This window comes from Diorhabda sublineata, chromosome 6, assembly GCF_026230105.1.
Source record: "Diorhabda sublineata isolate icDioSubl1.1 chromosome 6, icDioSubl1.1, whole genome shotgun sequence".
Taxonomy (NCBI): domain Eukaryota; kingdom Metazoa; phylum Arthropoda; class Insecta; order Coleoptera; family Chrysomelidae; genus Diorhabda; species Diorhabda sublineata.
In genome coordinates, this window is record NC_079479.1 from 9,612,372 (window position 1) to 9,635,113 (window position 22,742).

Sequence of the window (22,742 nt, forward strand, 5' to 3'; positions counted from 1 at the left end):
TACGGGGTAATTACATTATTAATAAAAAGAAATAACTGTTGTCAGTAGTTTTTAGTTGATCTTTGATTATGAGAGTGAAAAGATTCCAATTGAATTTCCCAGCAGCAATGATCTTTTTTGATAAATGATGATGTTAAATATGAAGGATTACCAGACAATTTTTCACTTATAAGCCCTCGATTTACTATTTCTGGAGGATCTTCAAGAATTATCGTGAAAAAGAAAGTCCTACAACTATTTATTTGAAATATTTGGAAAATTTAACGAAAAATCGTTAACAGCATTCAAATTAGGAACGGATGCAGCGTATCTTCGATGCGATGTTTGTCAAGACAAAGACATTACAATTATAAGGGTAGTTTAGTACAATATGGAAAATTCTTAAAATAAAAGAAAATATTAGACCATAAGATGTAATATTATTTATATATTATAATGAATTCAATCAATTAAAGTTACAAAACTCGTCTTCGTCAAACAGTATACATACGTTTTTTTCATCGTTTTAAAAACGACACTGCAACCACTTTATATCCTCACCCTTTTTCGCTATTTAGCTGAAGTAAAAGATGTCACTTTGATGGAGTAGCTTTTGTGTGACGTCTCTATTACCGCTTGTTTCGAAAAATAAAAGAACTCGACCTTATCATCATTGAGCACTCTTCATACTACTTTCAAATCACAAAGAATTCAAAACAGGAGATAAAAGTTCCGGAAGGCTCATTAAGAAGCTCGGTTTTTCAAATTCACATAAATAATTATTATAACAATGTATACGTTGAATGAAATGTACGAGGGAAAATCGACAAATATTGTTGAAAACGAAGTAAAAAGAAAATGTGAAAATCGAATTGAATCCTTTTTAGGCATTTAAGAAGGTGATAAAGGAACTCATTTAAAGTGTTTTTAACCATACATGTCTTAGTGCAATGTTTGTTGGATTTTGAGATACGGTCAATTTTGTGTTTTTTTATTTTACGAGGGTTTTACTGCCGTTTGTATGAAATTAAACTAAAACAACAAACATTAGGGAGTTTATTGTCTATTAACGCACATAAGGAGTCTCCTAGTCAATCAAATAAAATCTACAATACATTAAAAAACATACTAATTATCAAATTATGGCCTCAAAAATATCAGAAAGGTATTTTTTCGAGTTTTCGTATCTTTAAAACGAAAAAAATACCAATGCTATACTTTAAAAACATTTTTGTACTTTTATCTTCACAAAAAGACAAAAATCATGACAAATGAATCAAAAATGTAGAGCTACGGGATTTCTGAGACAACAGGGGAGAGTACGATTTTAGAGTCGCCGCGATTTAACGGATTTGGCTTAATTAGGCTAAAATAAATCGAAAACGAAGAATGAAACTTTTTGATATCTCGCTTCGCTTTCGAGATATCGATACTTCAACAGTTAGTTCAACAGATGGCGTTCAATACTTCGTTTCAAATGAATATTTTATCACCTCAAATTCAATATGAATCTTGTAATTCAACAAACAAAAGATTTTTCATTTAATTTTTATACTATTTACGCTGATACTCTAAAATTATATTATAAAAAAACAGATTTTTATAATAAAATGAGAAATTTTTGATAACTTTCATCACTCTGTGACTTAATAACATACGATAAATACTTGAATAATTTGATGTTTTTCATAAAGAATTGACGAAGCCCCCCAAAAGAATAAAAATAATAATAAAATAAAACTAAAATAATTCTCACGCGAAGAAAATTTTTTAGACAATTTTGGCTGTAAAAAATTCACGATTTTTGAACTTTTTACATTCAAAATGCGCCACGAGAAGTTGGATTAGGTTAGGTTAAGTTGTTATATACAAATATTAAATAAAAATAAATTTTTCCAACTTCAAGTATCGATATCTCGAAAACGAAGGGAAATATTGAAAAATTTTATACTTCATTTTCGATTTATTTTGGGTCGATTTACAAAATGGCATAGTCAAATCCAGGCGCCACGGAAATCGTACTCGTGCAGCACAAACATAAAATTTACACGTTGCAAATGAAATCAATCAAACTTCACGAGATGGAAGAGAGATCGTTTGTATCGCTTAACAACCACAGAATTAAAACATAACTTTTGAAATGAATGTCTTTGGTGCAAAAATAACCTCTGGTCGTAACGTCTCGCAACCCATGTTTATTTTTTGATACAGATGATCCCTACTAAGAATTTCCTCGTCATAAACTAATTCTTTAAGCCGACCCCAAACATAAAAATCGACCGGCGTCAAATCTGGAGACATTGCCGGCTACACAATAAGCCCATTCCGTCCAATCCATCGGTTCGGATAATTTGCCTTTAAATAGTCCCGCACTGAGCGATGAAAGTACGCTGGACATCCGTTATTTTGAAATATCATACGTCTTCGAGTAACCCAGGCAGATCTTCTTGCAAAAATTGATGAATGGAACCCAAAGAATACAGTTCTTCTCTCATAGAATCGGAATGAAGATTAATATTCTTTAAAATAAGCCAATTTTGTAATTTCTTTGAAGTACTCTGTCCTCATCGTAGTGTCACTGGAAAGAATAGACTCAGAAGTCAATAAAACACCATTTGAACTGCTCCTGTGTATTATTTTTAGTCCGTGTCCCCCGTTTCTATTGATGGATTTAAAAATCAGTAGATAAATTATTTGGAAAAGCTAATTGATTCATGTTTCATCTAAATAACATATATTTCTTCTTTGGTTTCTCATTTCTCTTAGATAATTTCATCTACATACATACATTGTATTGGAATAGAATGCTTTTTTCAGCGAAAAACTATTTCCTTCAGTAGTTTCCATAGTGGGCTTCGACCTTGACAAGACCTTTCCAAAAAAGAAAGCACGTACCTTTTTTAATAACTCTGTGAATTGTAAATTTCCCAAGCACACTTTTTTAAAAGTATCTGTGACTGTCTAGATGATTCTTTTCCTTTATTGTTTTCATCATCTTTTCCATGACTAGTATAAACAGCAGTCGGCTAAGACTTGTCTTCATTTCACATCGAATTGAAGAATTCATTGTATTTGTAATGTTCATTGTATCTTACATACACACAAACCGTAATCAGTGACTATTCGTATAAATAATCTAACATTTATATATTCAAAGCTGTACCCTAATTTAATAACTACGTTTACGGCCCACAATTCAAAACATCTCTTCCAATAAATGAAATAAATTTTCACTCAATGTCAACATGAAACTTATTTATAGGACTACCGTCTAATAATTAACTAATAAAAGGGCTCATTTGGTCCAAAATCGACGCAACCAAAGGCGTAGATTCAACATTTTTGGACGGAAATATTAAAATAAAAATGATAATCACATTCATGATTTTCATCAGCTCGTTTATAAACGTCTACAGTTTCTTCAATTGCGTTCTCTATCTTGAGGTAAACAAAGAATCCAAGTCATCTGAATGACCCCAAGGTAAGCTGGAATTTCTGCAAACGTTGATGATATTCATACTACACCAACACTCACAATTACACTGTATGACGTGCGTTTCGATAAGCAAGTTATCGTCTTCAGAGATTGAAGGTAAAGTGAGTTAACCACCATTACACCAACACTCACAATTACACTGTCGAACGCACGTTTCGACAAGCAAGTTATCGTCTTCAGAGACTGAAGGTAAAGTGAGTTAACCACCACTACACCAACACTCACAATTACACTGTCGAGCGCGCGTTTCGATAAGCAAGTTATTGTCTTCAGGGACTGAAGGTATCTTTGCAATTCTTAGATAAAGAGAAAGGATAACAAGGATCAGGGTATCTCCTAGCAGATTCGATCTTCTTCCTCAGTGAGTCATATATAAGTTTTAGTAACCCAATAATTTTTGTACTCACTCCAACATCGAATAGTTTTTTTTCATAATAAAGCATATTCTACATTATCAAAAGCTTTCATAAAATTAACAAATAATTTCCTAGAGGGCAGGCGTAAATAATATAAAAATTTGAAATACAAACAATTCATAGTGATGATAATGAGGCTAGAGTTCCTAGTACTACATAAGTAATTGATAATGGTGCGCCGCTGTGATGGGGGTCGTTTTGGATCACCATTAAGTAAGAATAGAACTACTATTTTTATTAACAACAACTTATAATAAGGAAAAATATCATTAACGATGTTCATATTACTTTTTTCAATCCTACGTCCATGTAATCCCCCGAATAATAATATTATCTTCAAAATTACTCACATGACATAGCCCTTAATCGCTAAACGTACGCCTTCTAATTGGGGATTGTAAAATCAAGCCACCCTTGACTGACAACCGACAGTCAATTGTTCCTTGTATCGGGTTACTAGGGTTACTTCTATTCATTTCGTTCAACTTACTGGGATTTTATTAAGTTTTACTGACACGTACTCCATGTACCTTGAAGTAGGATGTGATTATCACAAGCAGGATTTCTATTATCTTTGTAAACAGGAAACTTTTCAGAAGCTGCCAATATATTTCATCCTTAATGAGGGATTCATAATATAATTATTTGCTCAATTTCATTTCAACAATCTCATTTCAAAATATATAATTGAATAGTAAATATGATTGTTGTGGGATTGTGGCAATAAAACACCAATGCCACAATCCTACAACAATTATCATCATCAACACCTAGTTGATTCCCATTGAATTTATATAAATAAACAAATACTAAACAACGTGGCGTCTTCAAACTTGTATAGATTATGTATTTTCTAATATTTTCGCCGTTCGTTATGACTCTTTCAAGCATGGTAAACACTATGTTGAGAATGTTTAACTCTAAAAGGTACATGGATGATTCTCAATACGCACGGAGTATCTAAAATCCCATACAAAAAAATCACTATTATTCCAGCTCATACATTCAGTTTTTCGGGATATTGGGTGTATCCAACGAGGATTGTTACGTGAACAGTATCTACAATAATTAGGTCAGCAAACTCTTCAGGTCCATCAAAATCGTCATCTCTGTCAACTATTGAACGACCGTTACTTTGTATGGATGGAATTTATTATCACTATCAATATCAATCACAATATTTTTAAACAAAGAATCCGATTATGGTACCTCGTGCCTTCTAATTCAATTGGTTTACATTATAATAAAAGATTTGAAGTGTTCGACCTTCCTCTTCACATATTCCACGATTAAAATCTTTCCAAATGACTCTCAATTGAATTTATGATGTCGACTAAGGGAATAGGGTGGACAAAATAAAGAATTTAATGAAATTATTAACTTTTTGATGTTGCTAATGAATAGGAACAAGATAATAGATAATAAAAGCATGATCTCTGTTGGCGTCCAGATGACAATGATGCTTTGTTGTTGTTGTCGAAGTTGCGCAGCATATTTTTAACGTTTTCTCCCCTATTGACAAGGGTGTTGCCGGGGTAAAAATACTAGTAGGAGGTATATTAGATCTTTTATCTAATGGTTTGCATTGCAAAAAGTAGTGTAGATTTATTATCCACTTATTACACTATATATATTTATATTTCTAAATATTTTTGATGTTAGCTCTCTTCTATTTCAAAATTAGTTTTTTTGTTAATTGGTCGAAACGTCAATAAAATATTTTGATAAAGACTTAAAATTAGTTGAAACGTCAATAAAATATTATCATATTTTGATAAAGACTTAAAATTAGTCGAAACGTCAATAAAATATTTTCATAAAGACTTAAAATTATTTGAAACGTCAATAAAATATTTTGATAAAAAAACTTAAAATTAGTCGAAACGTCAATAAAATATTATCATATTTTGATAAAGACTTAAAATTAGTCGAAACGTCAACAAAATATTTTCATAAAGACTTAAAATTAGTCGAGACGTCAATAAAATATTTTCATAAAGACTTAAAATTAGTTGGAACGTCAATAAAATATTTTGATAAAGACTTAAAATTAATCTAAACGTCAATAAAATATTATCATATTTTGATAAAGACTCAAAATTAGTCGAAACGTCAATAAAATATTATCATATTTTGATAAAGACTTAAAATTAGTCGAAACGTCAATAAAATATTATCATATTTTGATAAAGACTCAAAAGTAGTCGAAACGTCAATAAAATATTATCATATTTTGATAAAGACTTAAAATTAGTTGAAACGTCAATAAAATATTTTGATAAAGACTTAAAATTAGTTGAAACGTCAATAAAATATTTTGATAAAGACTTAAAATTAGTCGAAACGTCAATAAAATATTATCATATTTTGATAAAGACTCAAAATTAGTCGAAACGTCAATAAAATATTATCATATTTTGATAAAGACTTAAAATTAGTCGAAACGTCAATAAAATATTTTGATAAAGACTTAAAATTAGTCGAAACGTCAACAAAATATTTTCATAAAGACTTAAAATTAATCGAGACGTCAATAAAATATTTTGATAAAGACTTAAAATTAGTTGGAACGTCAATAAAATATTTTGATAAAGACTTAAAATTAGTCGAAACGTCAATAAAATATTATCATATTTTGATAAAGACTTAAAATTAGTCGAAACGTCAATAAAATATTTTGATAAAGTCTTAAAATTACTTGAAACGTCAATAAAATATTTTGATAAAGACTTAAAATTAGTCGAAACGTCAATAAAATATTTGGATAAAGACTCAAAATTAGAATTATCATATGATAAAGACTTGAAATTTTGAAAAATATTAATTTCTTCTTAACCAGTAAGCTTCAAAATATCATATTTGGTACAGTGAATAAGATTGCTAAGAGCATTAAGTAATGGTTAGTAAAAAGTGATCTAACCATTCTGGGGGTTAATTGGGGGTGATTTAACTTTAAAATCTCGCAAAAGTTTTTTATCCGTCAGTTGATTAAAAAAATTGAATTTTATTCCATAAATAATCTAATTATCAAACTAGTTGTCAACTTTGTCAAGTAAAAGTTGAATTATCAGGAAGTGAATTTCCTTCCATTTATTCCACAACAGGATAATCACTATCCTAAGTAAAAAGAATGCAAAAAATACAATAAAAAACAACAAAAATAAAAAGAAAAAAATACAACCCAATATCTGGGAAGAAATGTTTTTCTTTTTTCTTTCGGGCATCCCATTCTTTTTCTTCTTTGATCAGTTTCCATTGTTTGCTTTTTTTCTTATCAGCTCGATGCAGTTCACATCAATACCATTCACAACAACTCCAGTCCTGCAGAGGAGTAATTCCTACGTCAGGACCAAACCTGATAAATCCTATCATCAACATCAACTTATCCAAAAAAAACTAACGTCTCTTTTTTTGTCTAAAGTTTGGGTTTTTATGTTTTTGGACTCTTTGAGAACTAATTTCTTCTTTAAAAGTTAGTGTTTTTGAGTGGTCACTGTAGTTTATACATATTTTTGATTTCTATTAGTGACCCTGATAGCTGCAAATAGTTATTGCACTGAAATAGAACACAAGATTCAAGTGATTATATTTTTATTGAAATAAAACACGTTCTCTATGAAAATGATCGGAATTTATTCATAACTGACATATAAAAATGATGCACAATAAACATATTATGTATAATATTCTCGACAAATAGTTTTTAATCGAAACAAAAAGTTAAATTCTTTCGGTATAAAATATTAAAAGTCTTCAGTGGGACTAGTACTATAAAATCTTCTAGAATAGGATGCGGGAGATTTGTCAAAAACTCCTATAATACTGAACCATCGTTTTTGGTAAGCGAAAATAATTAAAAGAATAGCTGGGATAGCAATTAACAATCCTGAAATAACAATAATTTTAATTGTCTACAATTCTATTTCAATTTCTTTGTATTATAACGTCACGGATCTCTTTTAAGTATTGAAATATCACTTTTAAAGCCATGGCTCAGCTTGTACAGTATTTTTTTCATCAAAAAGCAATTATAAATTATCATACTAAAATAACAAAAGTAGCTTCACTTAAATGGCTGACACTTTTTTCTGACAAATAGAAATGTCATGAAATTTGACACATAGTTATTTCAAAGTTGGTACTTCGTAAACGTCATATGGATTTAACAATGCCAGCGCCATCTTTGTGTCAGTCACACGACTTATCGAGTTATGTTTTATTAATTATTGACACTAGTCTTAGGGTCAAGGATGACGAATAAATAACACAATAAACAAAGTTCGATAATTACTTGAAATTTAAATATATATACATATATGTACCGGTACCGGTCAGTCAAGGGTCGAAGGATCATTGTTTTATTGAGGAAGTTGTTCAAGGAAACAGTATAAGGTTGAAAAATGTCACCACACTGTGATGAGGAAAATATTTAGGTATACTATAGTGGATTTAACATTTAAAACATTACCACCAGTACCCGATCACCAGCAAAACTTACCACATGAATATTAAAATAAAATACTTCCAAACCATATCAATATGTTTTAACCTCAGTTGCTATAGTTCAATATCAAGCATATATTGGTAAGTGCTGACATCTTCAGATTAAAGTCGAAAACTTTTCAGACAATCTTTGTATATAATTATTTTTATAATTTTTCGATATTTTAGTGAAATATTTCGATGATTTATGACTTTCGATAGCTGCTCAATAAATCAAAGTAAAATAAGAGTAATGATTGGGAAGGTATTTTATGAAAATTAAATGTGATGAATTGAACAGAAAATGAGAAGAGAAAAATGAAGAGAAATAGTAAAATTACATTTCGAATAAGAGCGAGAATATAAAAAGACACCGACAAAAAATTTACATCTACCTGAAAACAGAACTTTTATATTTTAAATTAAATATTTATATTTACCGGTTAATAATCCCACAAGCAATATACCATCTCTTTCGGGTCTATGTCCATAAATGTCCAAACATCTCATGTGACTTTTCTTCATGTAAATATCGTAAAAAGTAAGGCTCTTCATTTCGACTGGTGCTGCACACCTGAAACATATTACGAACATAGGTAGATAATTAAATACGAGAGCCTATGATCGAATGAATCAGATAAGCCCATTTATCCTTAGGGTCAATTCTAACGTGCACCCCATATAGGATTTTACGATGGGCCCAGTATAGGCCCAAACTTGGACCAAGTATCTACAGCTCTGGCACTAGCTTTGAAGCCGTTATTGGCCCAGGCTAGGTGGGATTCTGTCTCTCGCTTGATTTACAAGCCTGGACCAGTCTTGTAATGGGATAGGAAGGCCGAGGCTAGGCTACATAGAGTTCAGCCAGGTTTTATTGACTATAGAATGGCCGGGGCTAAGTTACCCAGACTTCAACCAAGTTTGGGCGATTAATGGTTTGCCAAGGCCGGGTTTCTCAGCGTTGGACCAAGCTGGGGGCTCCTACATGGCTCAGACGGCCAAAATAAAAATCCAATTATCCCAATCAAGCAAAAAATTTTATATATTTTTAAAAATAAACAAACTTAGGTTGAATAAATATGCTTAATTTTGAATGTTAAGGTTGTACCGAAAATAAAGTTCCCATTTTGTGGATAAATATAAAATATTATTTATTATTATTAAATAATTTCGACAGATTTTCGAAGATAATGCTTCAGATTTTATTTTTAAGTCGAGGAAGTGGCGCTCTTAAAGCCTTTACCTTCTAGAAAAAGCGACATGGAATCCAGCGTTGTCTTGAAGAAGCAATAAGCAAATAAGCAGTTTTCCTCTCCGATTATATCTATTTGGGTTCATCGTCGTCCCAGATTACATTAAATCCCAATCCCAAAACATAGTCTACATCATTTTTCCTGCTAACTGCTTTCGTTTGAATTTCTTTGGTGACGGTGGACCAAAGACGAATTGTTGTTTTGTTACGGGGGTGTACTGAAAACTAACTGTGATGATAGAGTCAAAAAACTTCTCCTTATTGTCTTCCACACATTGTTGAACAAACTTATGAGCACAGTCAAGGTTTGGCCTTTTCTATCACTGTTGATATTCTGGACAATAGCCCGGCAGTCTTTCTGTCCGTTTTTTATCGTGAACTTCCGTCCGTCTTTTAGTAAAAGTGCTGAGCTATTTGTGAACGTTCTGAATGGACATGCACATAAAATTCAGTGTATTGCCGATGAATTTCCACGAAAGGGCGGCCTCTAGAATGCTGCACACGACACTGTTGACTAATTTAGCCTAGCACCTTTCATAAAGAAACCCCACTTTATGTAAAAACATCATAATTAATAAAAATCAATTGAAAAATCTATAACTTTAAACTATTACATAAAACAAGGTGCGAATGTCGTAGACCTTTAAATAAAGACTTATGACTGCATTAAATGCCTAAATTGAAGATCCCACTAGAGACACGGAAACTAAAAATCCAAATGTTTTTGAATGTTTACAGTAATGCTTTAAGTAAAATGCTTCAAAACCCTGATTTGAATGTTGCGGAATGCATTCGACACTTGAATAATCTTGAAAAATAATTGGAAACCAAATACCTGATGATTATTTTGAAATATATGACGAAACCACAACAAAATTTGCCATCGGGAAGCTTATGGAAGAGATCCGATTATTTTATTAGAAGATTGCTTTCTATTTTGCAATTTTTAATCACGTAATTTGCTCGGTAATTGAAATATTTACATTATTATCTGGGTACTGTTCATTATATTCATACATATTCCGTTTTCTGTAGGAGTTTCATAATATTTCTAATGATACTCTTTTTATAATAAGAATCGTCAAATTCCTCAAAATAGCTGATATCACCTCTTCATTATTGGAAAATCTTTGACCACTGAACCATTTTTTCAAGTTTGGAAACAGAAGATAATCCGAGGGGACTAAATATGGTGAATAGAGTGTTATTCGCACTTTAATTTATCAATTTTGGCCATTGCAATAACGGATGTGTTTGTCTTGATGGAATAACCTTAGCTTCTTAACCAAATGCGGTCGCTTTTTGCTTGATTTCTTCGCCCAAAAGTTGCAATTTTTCCTTTTTCAAGATACTCAATGAAAATGACTACACGCTCGTCCCAAAAATCCGACTCCTGAAGTTGGAACGGTCTTTGCCTAACGTAACCTAACGAACCATTTTTCTGATAGTCACCCGTGACTAAATCTGGAAAATAAAGTAGTTGAGGGAGTTATAATGAGGCACTAACCCACTTTAGCTTTCTTTGGTAACGATTTAACTCTAAAATCGTACTGTTTGATCTGTTATTTGATCTCTGGAATGTTTTCGATTACGAGGGTGCAAAATCTGATACATAGTGCTTTTAAACAACGCTAAAGTTCCTACATGATTACGTTTGTATTCTATTGAGAAAAGCTTTTCCATAATCAAGAAGCTACTGAACCCCGTTTGGATTTTATGATATCTTCCGCTTTCAATCACCAACTCAACATTGTTTTAGAGGTAGAAACATAAACTAAAAGCTCAGAATGTTCAACATCTTCCCTTCTTGTACGATCTCGGCTAAATGCAGTGAATCACTTTTTACTAAGCAATTCATGGAAGTAGGATTGCATTTTCAATTAAAAATTGAACAAAGAGTGAATAATTGAAAGAAAAACATACTCACGTAACTTGTTTAGCCATAGTTTCATCAATTTTCAAATATATCGGCATGAGATCGTCTATTAACCACTGATTTTCACATTCGCAAGTCCAAGGATTTTCTCTTATATCTAATTCTGACAAACCATCCCATCGAGCGATTATTTCACTGTCTAAATAAGCTAGTTTGTTATTTCCAATATGAAGCTAAAGAAAAAACAAAACTAAATCTGCACCTTTAGATGTCAGTTTTATAAACAGATGTATGAAACTTGAGGTTTCAAAACACTTGGCTATTTTTTTTAATTATCATAAGTATAAGTATTTTAATTTTTTGAAAGTAAATTAGGCGTTGAGTTGATTACAACAAAGCAGCAAAGCAGTTCAGCAAACTGTTTTCACGATTAAATATTAGTATTAGAATACAGCGGCCCTCAAATTCTTTTGAAATTTGAAAAAAGATGAAATAAATTTGATTTCAATTGGCAAATGATTGTGCATTTTTTCTCATTATACAGTATTGATCCCTGATAGATAGTTATGACCATTTTAAAATAGGAAAAGTTTCCTCACAGTTTAGTTTTCCAACATTAATAAGGAAGGAAATTATTAGGGAAGAATATGGAATATAATGTTTGAAGGAAATGTTACTTACTTTTTTAATCGGTGGATAGACAACACCGCCGCCAACTTCAGATCTACATGCAAATGCTAAATCTGCGATGGTTACCAAATCGATGTTATCACTCATTATCAACTCCGTCAAATTTCCCAAACCACACAAAGCGTATCTATCAATAACATGTAAATGCTCGTTTCTACACAGATGCAGAACTTTTAAGTTTGGCATCAATGGAAACCCACTAGAATTTAAAAAATTTAATCAGTTAAACACGAGGTGTGGCTATTAAGTAACTAGCTACCCTTGCTTCAAAAAAAATACGCATGCGCCAAAGGTTAACGACTGTCAGTTGTTTAGCCTGACATCTACTCAGTCGAACGTTATATCCACTGTGTCTGTAGAAAAAGCATTGTAGCCGTATAGTTATTTTGTATAGAGGCTGTTTTTTTTGTTTTATCGTAAAAATGATTAATGTAAAAATAAAACAACGGTTTGTTGTGAAACTGAAACATAATTTATAGAAACGAGTATATGACCATGAATGTTTGTCGTTTCGACGTGTTTTTGAGTGTTTTACGCGTTTTCAAAATGGCTGCGAAGATCTTGAAGTGTATGACAGTGAATTTTTGTCGTTTCGACGTGTTTTTTAGTGGCTTAAGGGTTTTCAAGATAACCGAGAAGATGTTAAAGTGGATAACAATGAATTTATGTCGTTTCGACGTGTTTTTTAGGGGTTTAAACGTTTTCAAGATGACCGAGAAGATGTTGAAGTGTATGACAATGAATTTTTGTAGTTTCGACGTGTTTTGAGTGGTTTAAGCGTTTTAAAAATGGCTGCGAAGATGTTGAAGTATATGATGATGAATTTTTGTCGTTTCGACGTGTTTTTGTGTGGTTTAAGCGTTTTTAAAATGGCTGCGAATATGTTGAAATGTATGACCATGAATTTTTGTCGTTTCAACTTGTTTTTTAGTGGTTTAAACGTTTTCCAGATGACCGAGAAGATATTGAAGTATATGACAATGAATTTATGTAGTTTTGACGTGTTTTGAGTGGTTTAAGCGTTTTAAAAATGGCTGCGAAGATGTTGAAGTATATGATGATGAATTTTTGTCGTTTCGACGTGTTTTTGAGTGTTTTAAGCGTTTTCAAAATGGCCGCGAAGACGTGTTTTTTAGTGTCTTAAGCGTTTTCAAGATGACCGAGAAGATGTTAAAGTGGATAACAATGAATTTATGTCGTTTCGACGTGTTTTTTAGTGGTTTAAGCGTTTTCAAGATGACCGAGAAGATGTTGAAGTGTATGAAAATGAATTTTTGTCGTTTCGACGTGTTTTTGAGTGGTTTAAACGTTTTAAAAGTGGCTGTGAAGATGTTGAAGTGTATGACAATGAATTTATGTCGTTTCGACGTGTTTTTGAGTGTTTTAAGCGTTTTCAAAATGGCTGCGAAGATGTTGAAGTGTATGACAATGAATTTATGTCGGTTCAACGTGTATTTTAGTGGTTTAAGCGTTTTCAAGATGACCGAGAAGGTGTTGAAGTGTATGGCAATGAATTTTTGTAGCTTCGACGTGTTTTGAGTGGTTTAAGCATTTTAAAGATGACCGAGAAGATGATTCACGTTCGGGTCACCCTTCCACGTCAAAAACGAATGAAAATATCAGAAAAGTCAGTAATTTCATTAGATTTTACCGTCAGTGAAACATTCGCGCGATTTATAAATCTATAGGAATGTGCCCGGCAAATTTATGATGAAAATTCTTGAGCATGAAGAAGCTCGCTAAAATATTTGTATTGACATTTTGAATGCGATCGAAAATGACTCAAACTTATTAGTAAAGATAATAACGTATGACGAGTCTGTGGAAGCTGGGAAAGAAAAAACAGTACGCGCTCTGAAGGAACTGAAATAAAAAGGCTAAATTAAGTTTCCCAAGTTTTTAAATAGCGAAATTCCGCACCATTTTTTGAACACCTATATAAATTTTTGTCAAGGTTTTCACAGATTTCGAAAGCTATAAATATTATTTGTCCAAATCACAAAAATATTAGACCTGACTCACTTAGAACTTAGAAATATAGTTTTTTTAGTGAAGAGCTGCATGTGTCAAAAAATTTCGAGAATGTGGAATAATTAAAAAATGGTGGATTTTAGGCATACTATGCCTCATATAAAGTTATTTTGAAATTTTGCGTAGATTTCAAAAATATAATAAAAACCTTAGCATTACGTGTAAAATAACGAAGTTTGGGTCCACTTCCGGTATAACCGGAAGTTTCAGGAAACGACAATTGGAAAACTTATGCAAGCAAATTTTCAAAACAATAGTCGCAATACCTTCCCATATACATATCGATTCAGCTTGTCGTATATAAAGGAGGGTTAAATATTGAAGTTGATGGAAAATAAATATTCATAAATATCAAAATAAAATATTTTTATCTCCAGTCTGGTTATTTAATAAACATAACTCGTAATGACCAAAAAACGCGATTTTTATGTTTTATATCAGCATACAGAAGTCATTTTTTTAATTAAAACTGCATAGGTTTCTCCAGGTTTGACTCATAGTGATAAAAGAATATTTCCAAAACACATACGTGCGATAAATCAGTAGTTTCGATATTATAAGACATATTATGAATGCTAGATCACCGATAAGATAAATGATGTATAAATCGTAGGAAACTATATTAAAAATTATATCTTAGCAAAGTGATTAGCCCCTGTAAATTTTTCGAGTTGAAACTTCTGTCATCTAATATTGAATATTCAGAATGAATTGTTCGAAGGAAACTTACTTTTCTTTGGTTAAATTAGTAAAACCCGTATTGTTAAGAAATAGTCGCTCCAATTTTTTCGCATCGGATAAAGTTTGTGGTATTTTGGTTATTTCTTGATTACCTGATAAATCTAATACACGTATAAACTTCGGTGTGTGTAGCAAATAATCCGGCAAACCACTGATCATTGTATATTGTAGATAAAGTTCCTGAAAATAAAAAAGATATATATATATATATATATGATTTGTAAAGACGTCTTTGCCAGCTATATTATGAGCGGTTTCGCGATTTCTTATTGGGAACGTGGAAATGAAACACCAAAGAAGACTAACCTTAATATATTTTCCGAGCTTTCGAATACTTATGTATTCATCGTCTGGAACTGAAATTATACTTACAATAATTAATTAAGATTTTCGGTGATTTTTGATAGTATTAATGATTGTATAAATTTTAAAATTAATAGAATTCAAAATTCAATATTCGAATTGACAATAAATTTTATAGGTTAGGTCGCTACAAGTGAAGTTGAAATTTGTAGGTTAGGTGAGGTTAGTTAGTTGTTAATGGCGTTGAATTTTCATGGAATTTGTTTTTTCAAAATCTAAAAGATATGCATAAATTACTCTTAGGTTATTTAAATCAGTTTTCTTGTTAATGCATTGATCGTTCTGGACAATATATATTGTTTCAAAAAATAAACGTTTTTTCTAGTTTTTTTCAGTTGTTAAAACTTTGGCAGATTCATATTTCATATTGTGTCCTTCATGATAGACATGAGTCGCTAATAAACATCTATCATTGACCAATGACCTTTTCGACTGACCAATGTACTTTTTGTCACAATTTAAACAAGGTATTTCATATACATACTATGCTAGGCATTTATCAATTGGTGTTTTATCTTTTACTTTAGTAAAAATATATTGAATATTAAGTGTTTGATTGTATGCTATTTTAAAATTGTGTTGTTTAAATATTCTAGAAAGTTTAGGAGTAACTGGGGTGTATAAATATATGGAATAGAAATGTTTATGTCAATGTCAGATGAATTATACAAAATTCTTTTCAAAAGATATGGAGGATATGAGCTTTCATAAAAAAGTTTGCAGAGTTTTTTTCATGAAAAATCGGATCAGAAATTTTGAGGACTCTATTTTTCATCTGCAATTGATTAAATTAAAAATAAATGGAAATTCCTATAGTAACCAGAATCAATATTTCTATCAACGTCAATTTGAATATTGAATTCAATGAGTTTTAAAATTTATACAAAAATTAATACTATCAAAAATCACCGAAAATCTTAATCACATTGATTTGAGTAGTCGAGGCGAGCCACGAAATTTAAGTAGCAAAGTCGTAGTGGAACAAGAAACATCGTATGTTAAAAGTTGAACAGTATTTCTAATCAAATGATTATCTCACTGTTCAATGTAAGAGTTTTAGTTCTTCGAACCACTCACCGCTCGAGTAGGTGGCTGACTCCAAGTTTGAGGTTATTATATCGAAAGCTACGACTTGTTGTAACATGTAAGTTTTATTTTTTACAAGATTATTATAGTTGAGAAGCTTCCAAAACGTTATTTCTTATCAACGAAGAATTTTTGGGATACAACGCTGTCTTAATTATCATCATATTCGAAAGTATTTGTCAACAAGCTTTTGGGCTGATAATTTTCAACGTTTTAGCACCTAATTTTCATTTATTCTTATTGCTTCTACCTTTTCTTAATCAAGATATTCAAAAATTCGGATGATGTCTTGAGATATTTCACCCAAAAATCAATTGATTTTTATAGATCCGGCGTTGAAAATTGAAAATAACGAAAGTGATTACATTGTTAATGAGAAATTAAAACTCGTTTCAATTTATTGTAAGAAAGGGTATATCTTTTGATATTCAATGACCTTCCCAAGCAAATAATTTTCATTTAATTTTCTATAAAATTTAAATACGGATATTTGTTAATGCAGAATTTTTTTCATACGTTTTGGTGCTAAATTATGATAGAAATAACAAAAAAAATTAATGATTAACTGCAAATAGCTAGAAAATCTATTTTTATCGATTTTGTGGAAGGCACGCAATTTCCTTTTAGCTCCATACACTTTTCCCAGCGATATTAAATAAGTTTGATAATCTTCTCATAACAAGAATCGTCCAGATCCTCAGAATATCCATTAACTGCCGAAATCACCTTTTCATTGTTGGAAAATTTTTGATTACGGAGTCTGGGAACAGAAAATAATCGGTGGGGGCTAAATCTGGTGCATGAGGTAGCAATTCAAACTGTAATTCGTTAATTAAGGTCATTGCAATAAAGAATGTGTGAACTGGTGCATTGTCTTGATGAAACGATATTTTCCTTTTAGCCAAATGCTTAATTTGCTAACCCAAACATTATTCAACGTGCATCCCTAAAAACGTCGCCATGACTTTGCTTGCAGATGGAACGATGTTTTGCTCCGTATTGATATGATGAACACACGTTTCATTTATGGTTATGAAACGACGGTTCATTTCTGTAAAACATTTAAAACTTTAAACATATACTGTATAGTTTGTGTACTTTCTAATACAGTGGTACTTTTCAAGCAACTACTGCCATCTCTAGGTGATGCCTCGTAGATTTAGAGACCACTACGTTCCTTTTTGACTAAGCTCTGGAAAAATTCTGTTATTTCTTACCTTCAAATATATCAGGTTATCTATAGCGAGAAGAGTATGATGATCTATAACTTCTAATGGATTGAAACTCAAGTCCAAAATTTCTATATTTGTTGTATGTTCAAAAATATCTTGATTTAGACTATGTAATTTGTTATGATCCAGTCTGAGTTCCTTGAGACTTCTCAGAGGCATTAAACTCTCTTCTAAATATAATCCCTAAAAAGTGCAGCGAATATAAATTGTTTTGAGATACGGCAACATTGTTAACGCTGATGTGAATATGTCAAATCTGACATTGCTATCAAAAAATTTGACATTTTTAATGGTGAGGTACTTGAAACATTCATCTTAGTCAAAAAGTGGAATTAAATCGCAAAAATTTTCTATGACTTTTGATATGGATTAAACCAACTTCGCTACAAGATGAATTTCGTAAACTAGATGTTAAGATCGTCATTAGTTTCATTGGATATCATATTTGACAATCGCTCAGAAGAATCTCAGTCGATTGGTACTCAACTCAATACAAGAGCAATTCGGTTTATAGGTGATCCAGAGTTGACCAGAAACTTGTACAGTTTAGAGTATGGAAGAAGAAGAAGACTCTTTTTGGCCGATTCTACTACGACAAATGCTCTTCCAAGCTGTCCAACATAATCCCATCTAGCTCATGAGTACGAGGTTCGCCTACTGACGCCCGAAACGTCAATTTATGGACACTCACTTCGTTGGAGTTCTAATAAACTGACAGTGCAAGTGAATCAGCTACCAAGGCACGCTTTTTTTGAACTCTACAGCCTACAGAAGCTTAAAATCAATATCTACAAGCATCTCCATGCGGCAGATACTACTTGAACCACACTCCTGTTCTTACTTTTCATATAAAAATACCCAAAGCGATTTAGCCAATGATCGATGGAGAGAAAATGAAAAAGATAATAAACAAACCATTCATTGAAGTGATTACTATACAAATATTGTTAGTACAAGACTCCAGAAATGGACAGTGATAATGACCGAACATCTGCGTTGATTGGACAACGACGTTAAATATATGCAGAGATCTAAAAATGAACCACGACCATACTAGATCGATCTTGCTCGTACCAATCTAACCTGATCTACCCAAAAAACTGAATAACTTTCTTCATTTGAGCTTAAAAACTATTATACCTGACAGATTTGTATAAAATGTTGATACATAACCTCAAAAACATGGCGGAAACTAACCCCACAATCATAAATTTTTTTCTAGCATTTCTTGGAGCAAACTAAATTGATTGTACTTACCCTGAAAGCATCGGGGTGAATTATTTCCAAATCATTGTAACTTAATATGAGTACAACCATGTTCTGTAAATTCTTAAAAATACTATCAGAAATATTGAAGATGTTATTGTTGGCCAAATTCAAATAAGTTAAATTTGATGTCGGAAAGATCTTGGTGAAGTCAATAAACTTGTTGTAATTTATAGTAATGGAATTGTATGCTATAGATGTATTTGTTGCATTTGAAAACCAGAAGTAATCCGAAAATATTTCATATTCTATCGGTTTTACACACGTAACATTTGCAGTTGTTTCGTTGTTGTCTACTGTACATGCACAAATTTTACACAAAGGAAATTTATTTTGATTCACATCTGCCCAACTATAAGTGACCAAAGTGGTTAATAGAATAAAAAAGTGAATTTCCTGCATTCTGAAAAAGAAACAAAATCGATTATTATCCTTCAGGAATTATATATTTCGACACAGGATAACTGTTAACTACATTCAGAAAAAAGCAACTCCACAAATCAAACTAATTTAATTCTTCATCCAATTAATCGATTTATTCTAATTGATAACTGAATGAATGTATCGAATTAATCTCTAGCTATTTCGCAACATTCCTATTTATTTTATATATATTAAGGATTGCAAAATATATTGTTTTTTGCGTATTATTTTTTTTAATTTTAATAATTTCATATCTCTTGAAATTTTCTGAATCATGGATTCTTTTCGATCCGCCACAAAGTAATATTAGTCTGAATATAGATATACCGGGGTTCCCGCATAAGATCAGATACAGACCAGAGGCGTGTAGGAAAACTCAAAATATCACTATTGAAGGTCTCAAAGGAGGGCCTAAAATTTCGAAAAAAATGAGTTTCTTTGCAGCCCCTTTCAATTAAAATACTAAATTATCACGATTGAAGGCATCTAAGCCCAAGATTTTGGAAAAAATGAATATTTTTGCAACCCTTTAAATTAAAAATACTAAATTATCACGATTGAAAGCGTTAAAGCCCAAAATTTCGAAAAAAAAAATGAATATCTTTGCAACTCTTTAAAATAAAAAAACTAAATATGGTACACTGCTTGAGACTGTTTGAGGGCAATGAGCAATTCTAAATAGAAGGCGGCGAAAATATTTTCGGAGGTTAATTAGAGGTGATCTAACCTTAAAAAATTTTTTATCTGTCAGTTGATTTAAAAAAAAATTATTTTCATACCATGGATAACTTAATTCTTAAACTTTTTCCAATTTTGTAATTTTCTATAAAAGATGTGTTTTCAAAAATGTTACGTGGGGCAGTCCATGAGTTTTTGGCCTCAAATAATGAATAGAGCACGTTCGGAAAAATCTGTGTCCATCTTTTTCAAGTATTAAAAATTGTTCCAAGCTGGGAACGGAATCATTAGAAGATGACTAACGTGTGGAACATCCCTTGACGGTGACTACTCCAGAAATATAAAACTAAAACCAAATGGGAATACAACACAGCACATACTAGCATGCAGTTCTAGTAACTGAATTATCAGATAAGAGAAAAATTCTGATATAGCAAAAAATGGGAGTTATTGCTGTTAGGAAGAATCTGTAGCGTGGAAGAACATTGAAAGAGGTTTCCAAATTGCGTGGCTTCTCACAGAGAAACAGGAAACTTTTATAATATTAAACGAGAACGTCCTGTTCAAATGAATCTATTAGAACATATCCAAGATCCTTTGAAAGACGAACTACTGGATGTAATTCACTCCATCCAATAATTTGGTATTAGATTCTATAGAATATAGAGGGTGTCTCATAAATAATGGTAAATAATCATACAATACGAAAGTCTTGATATTCGAAGTATAGCCCATCGTATTCTATGATCGTTCAGCATGCTCTTTGGTATCTTGGTTAAATCATTCTTTGAGATTAAATGCAAAAAATTGTCGTACTGCAGTGTCTATGTATTTGGATATTTCTCCGGTAAAACCTCGACTGTATACCTCGGCGTTGATAGATCGATCATCTAACATGACGGTAGACCGTAATTAGTCAAAAACGTGTAATCCGCGTCAATTAAGAAACGCGTCCTGAAAAGCGACGCGCTAACCAATAACAAATTTATTTTTTCAATTCCTTAAAAACATGTAATTTAACGGCCTTTTCAGTTGTAGAATCTGTTCCATTTTTGTTTGAACTGATGTATGAGAGCTCGCATTGTCGTGCTGGAAAATCATTCGTCTTCAGCGATTGGTTTTCCCGATTTTTTCAAACACTTTTGGATAAAAAATGATGGTAAATTTTTGAGAATTGACCATTCTACGTTCCTCTGATGGAACGGTGGTGATATATCCAGTTATTTTGTTAAAAACAGGCGACCATTTGCTTAGAAGTGCTTCGAACTTTTATTGATTTGGCTCGTCTTGAAAAACCCATACAGTCGATTGTTATTTAATTTAGAATTCATAGATTCATGATTTGTTGCTTATTACTACTTTTAAGGCCCCGATTGAATTTGGAAAACCAGCTAAAGACGGTGACTAAAAATCACCAAAAGTCGAAGCAAGTTGATCGTCACACTGCAGTTGCTATAATCCATATCGAAAGTTATACAAAATTATTGCACGATTTGATTCCATTTTTTGGCCAAGGTATTTGTTAGAAGTATCAAATCGAATGACACTCATATGACAACACGTTCTGAAAACGTTTGGCATTAAAAAATGTCAAACTAAATGATGCAACGTCAGATTTGACATATTGACATCAGTGTTGCCATATCTCAAAACTTAATTAGCAACGCAGCGCCTTCAATTTCACATATTTCCTTCGGCCACGGCTGTTTAAACTTTTGTTTTGAATTACAGCTTTTTGATACACGATTTCCATCCCATTTATTATAAAAAAGTAAAGCAATTGCAATTAGAGTTACTGCCGAAGTGAGTCCCAGAGATGGACAAACATACGAACTTTTGAATAATTATTATCATTAAGACAAAACGAAAAACAATCAGCAACATCTAAGATCGAACAAAATGAACAAAAAAGTCTTTTAATTTAAGAATGATTAGGTTAGGTTAGTTTGTGTTAGGTTATGTTAGATTAGGACTTTTGTTCACAGTAATAAACATCCAATCTAAATACAGGGATTGAAAATACCTTCAGTCTCTGACGACGATAACTTGATTATCGAAACGCACGTCAAACAATGTAATTGTGGGTGTTGTTGTAGTTATTGTGTGAACAGTGTGTTCAGTATGAATATTACCAACAGAAATTCTGAGAATACTACTAAGAATTTTAAATGTTAGGGATGAAACTATAATTTTTGAAAATGTTCATCTATTTTTAAACGGATTTTAAAAAAATTAAATGTTTGTATTCACTTTATAGGTGGAGTAAAAACATTTTTCCTATAGGTACCTGTAAAATGAATCATTTTCCTATTGTATTATGAAACATTTCGAAAACAAAAGCAATTAAAATTTCCATTGATTTCTGGGTATTAAATCGACGAATTTATTGTGTCTTATTAAAATTTAGAATCTCTGAATAATAAAATACTGCGTTGCGTAAATTTGTAAGTTTATCAATTTCGGTAATTTGTTCAATCAAATTTCGAATTGTGCCGGAAAGATGTTATGTCTATTACTTACTTTGTAAAATACTTTCAACTCTAAATTAACATCACTACAATATGAAACTGTTTATAATATACTATACTATTCACGTTAGGTTTAGTTTTTAACCACTAGAAATAAAAATTGTTTATCTTGTCATCAATTATCTTATCTCCATTCGGATTAAGTAAATATTGGAGGTTCAGACTTCTACGAAAATATATCATATCTGCTCAACTTATTGCAG

At 31.6% G+C, this 22,742-nt stretch overlaps 1 protein-coding gene across 1 annotated transcript; it reads right to left on the reverse strand.

Moving 5' to 3' along the window:
- Positions 1-7,499: 7,499 nt before the first annotated feature.
- Positions 7,500-22,742, reverse strand: LOC130445653 (chondroadherin-like). Its single transcript, XM_056781406.1, has 8 exons — positions 22,532-22,742; positions 18,902-19,313; positions 17,630-17,827; positions 14,953-15,143; positions 12,183-12,390; positions 11,553-11,734; positions 8,814-8,947; positions 7,500-7,777 (listed from the first exon to the last, which is right to left on the reverse strand). The coding sequence occupies exons 2-8, from the start codon at positions 19,310-19,312 to the stop codon at positions 7,635-7,637; spliced, it is 1,467 nt and encodes a 488-aa protein (XP_056637384.1). The 5' UTR covers position 19,313; positions 22,532-22,742; the 3' UTR covers positions 7,500-7,634.

Bases quoted from the DNA above. Each gene is read 5' to 3' on its own strand.
- LOC130445653 (XM_056781406.1), bottom strand. From the start codon at position 19,312: ATGCAGGAAATTCACTTTTTTATTCTATTAACCACTTTGGTCACTTAT. The intron at 17,828-18,901 runs GTAAGTACAATC...TGCACTTTTTAG, and splicing joins TTCACCCCGATGCTTTCAGG to GGATTATATTTAGAAGAGAG. The intron at 12,391-14,952 runs GTAAGTTTCCTT...TTTAAATTCTAG, and splicing joins ACTAATTTAACCAAAGAAAA to TGGGTTTCCATTGATGCCAA.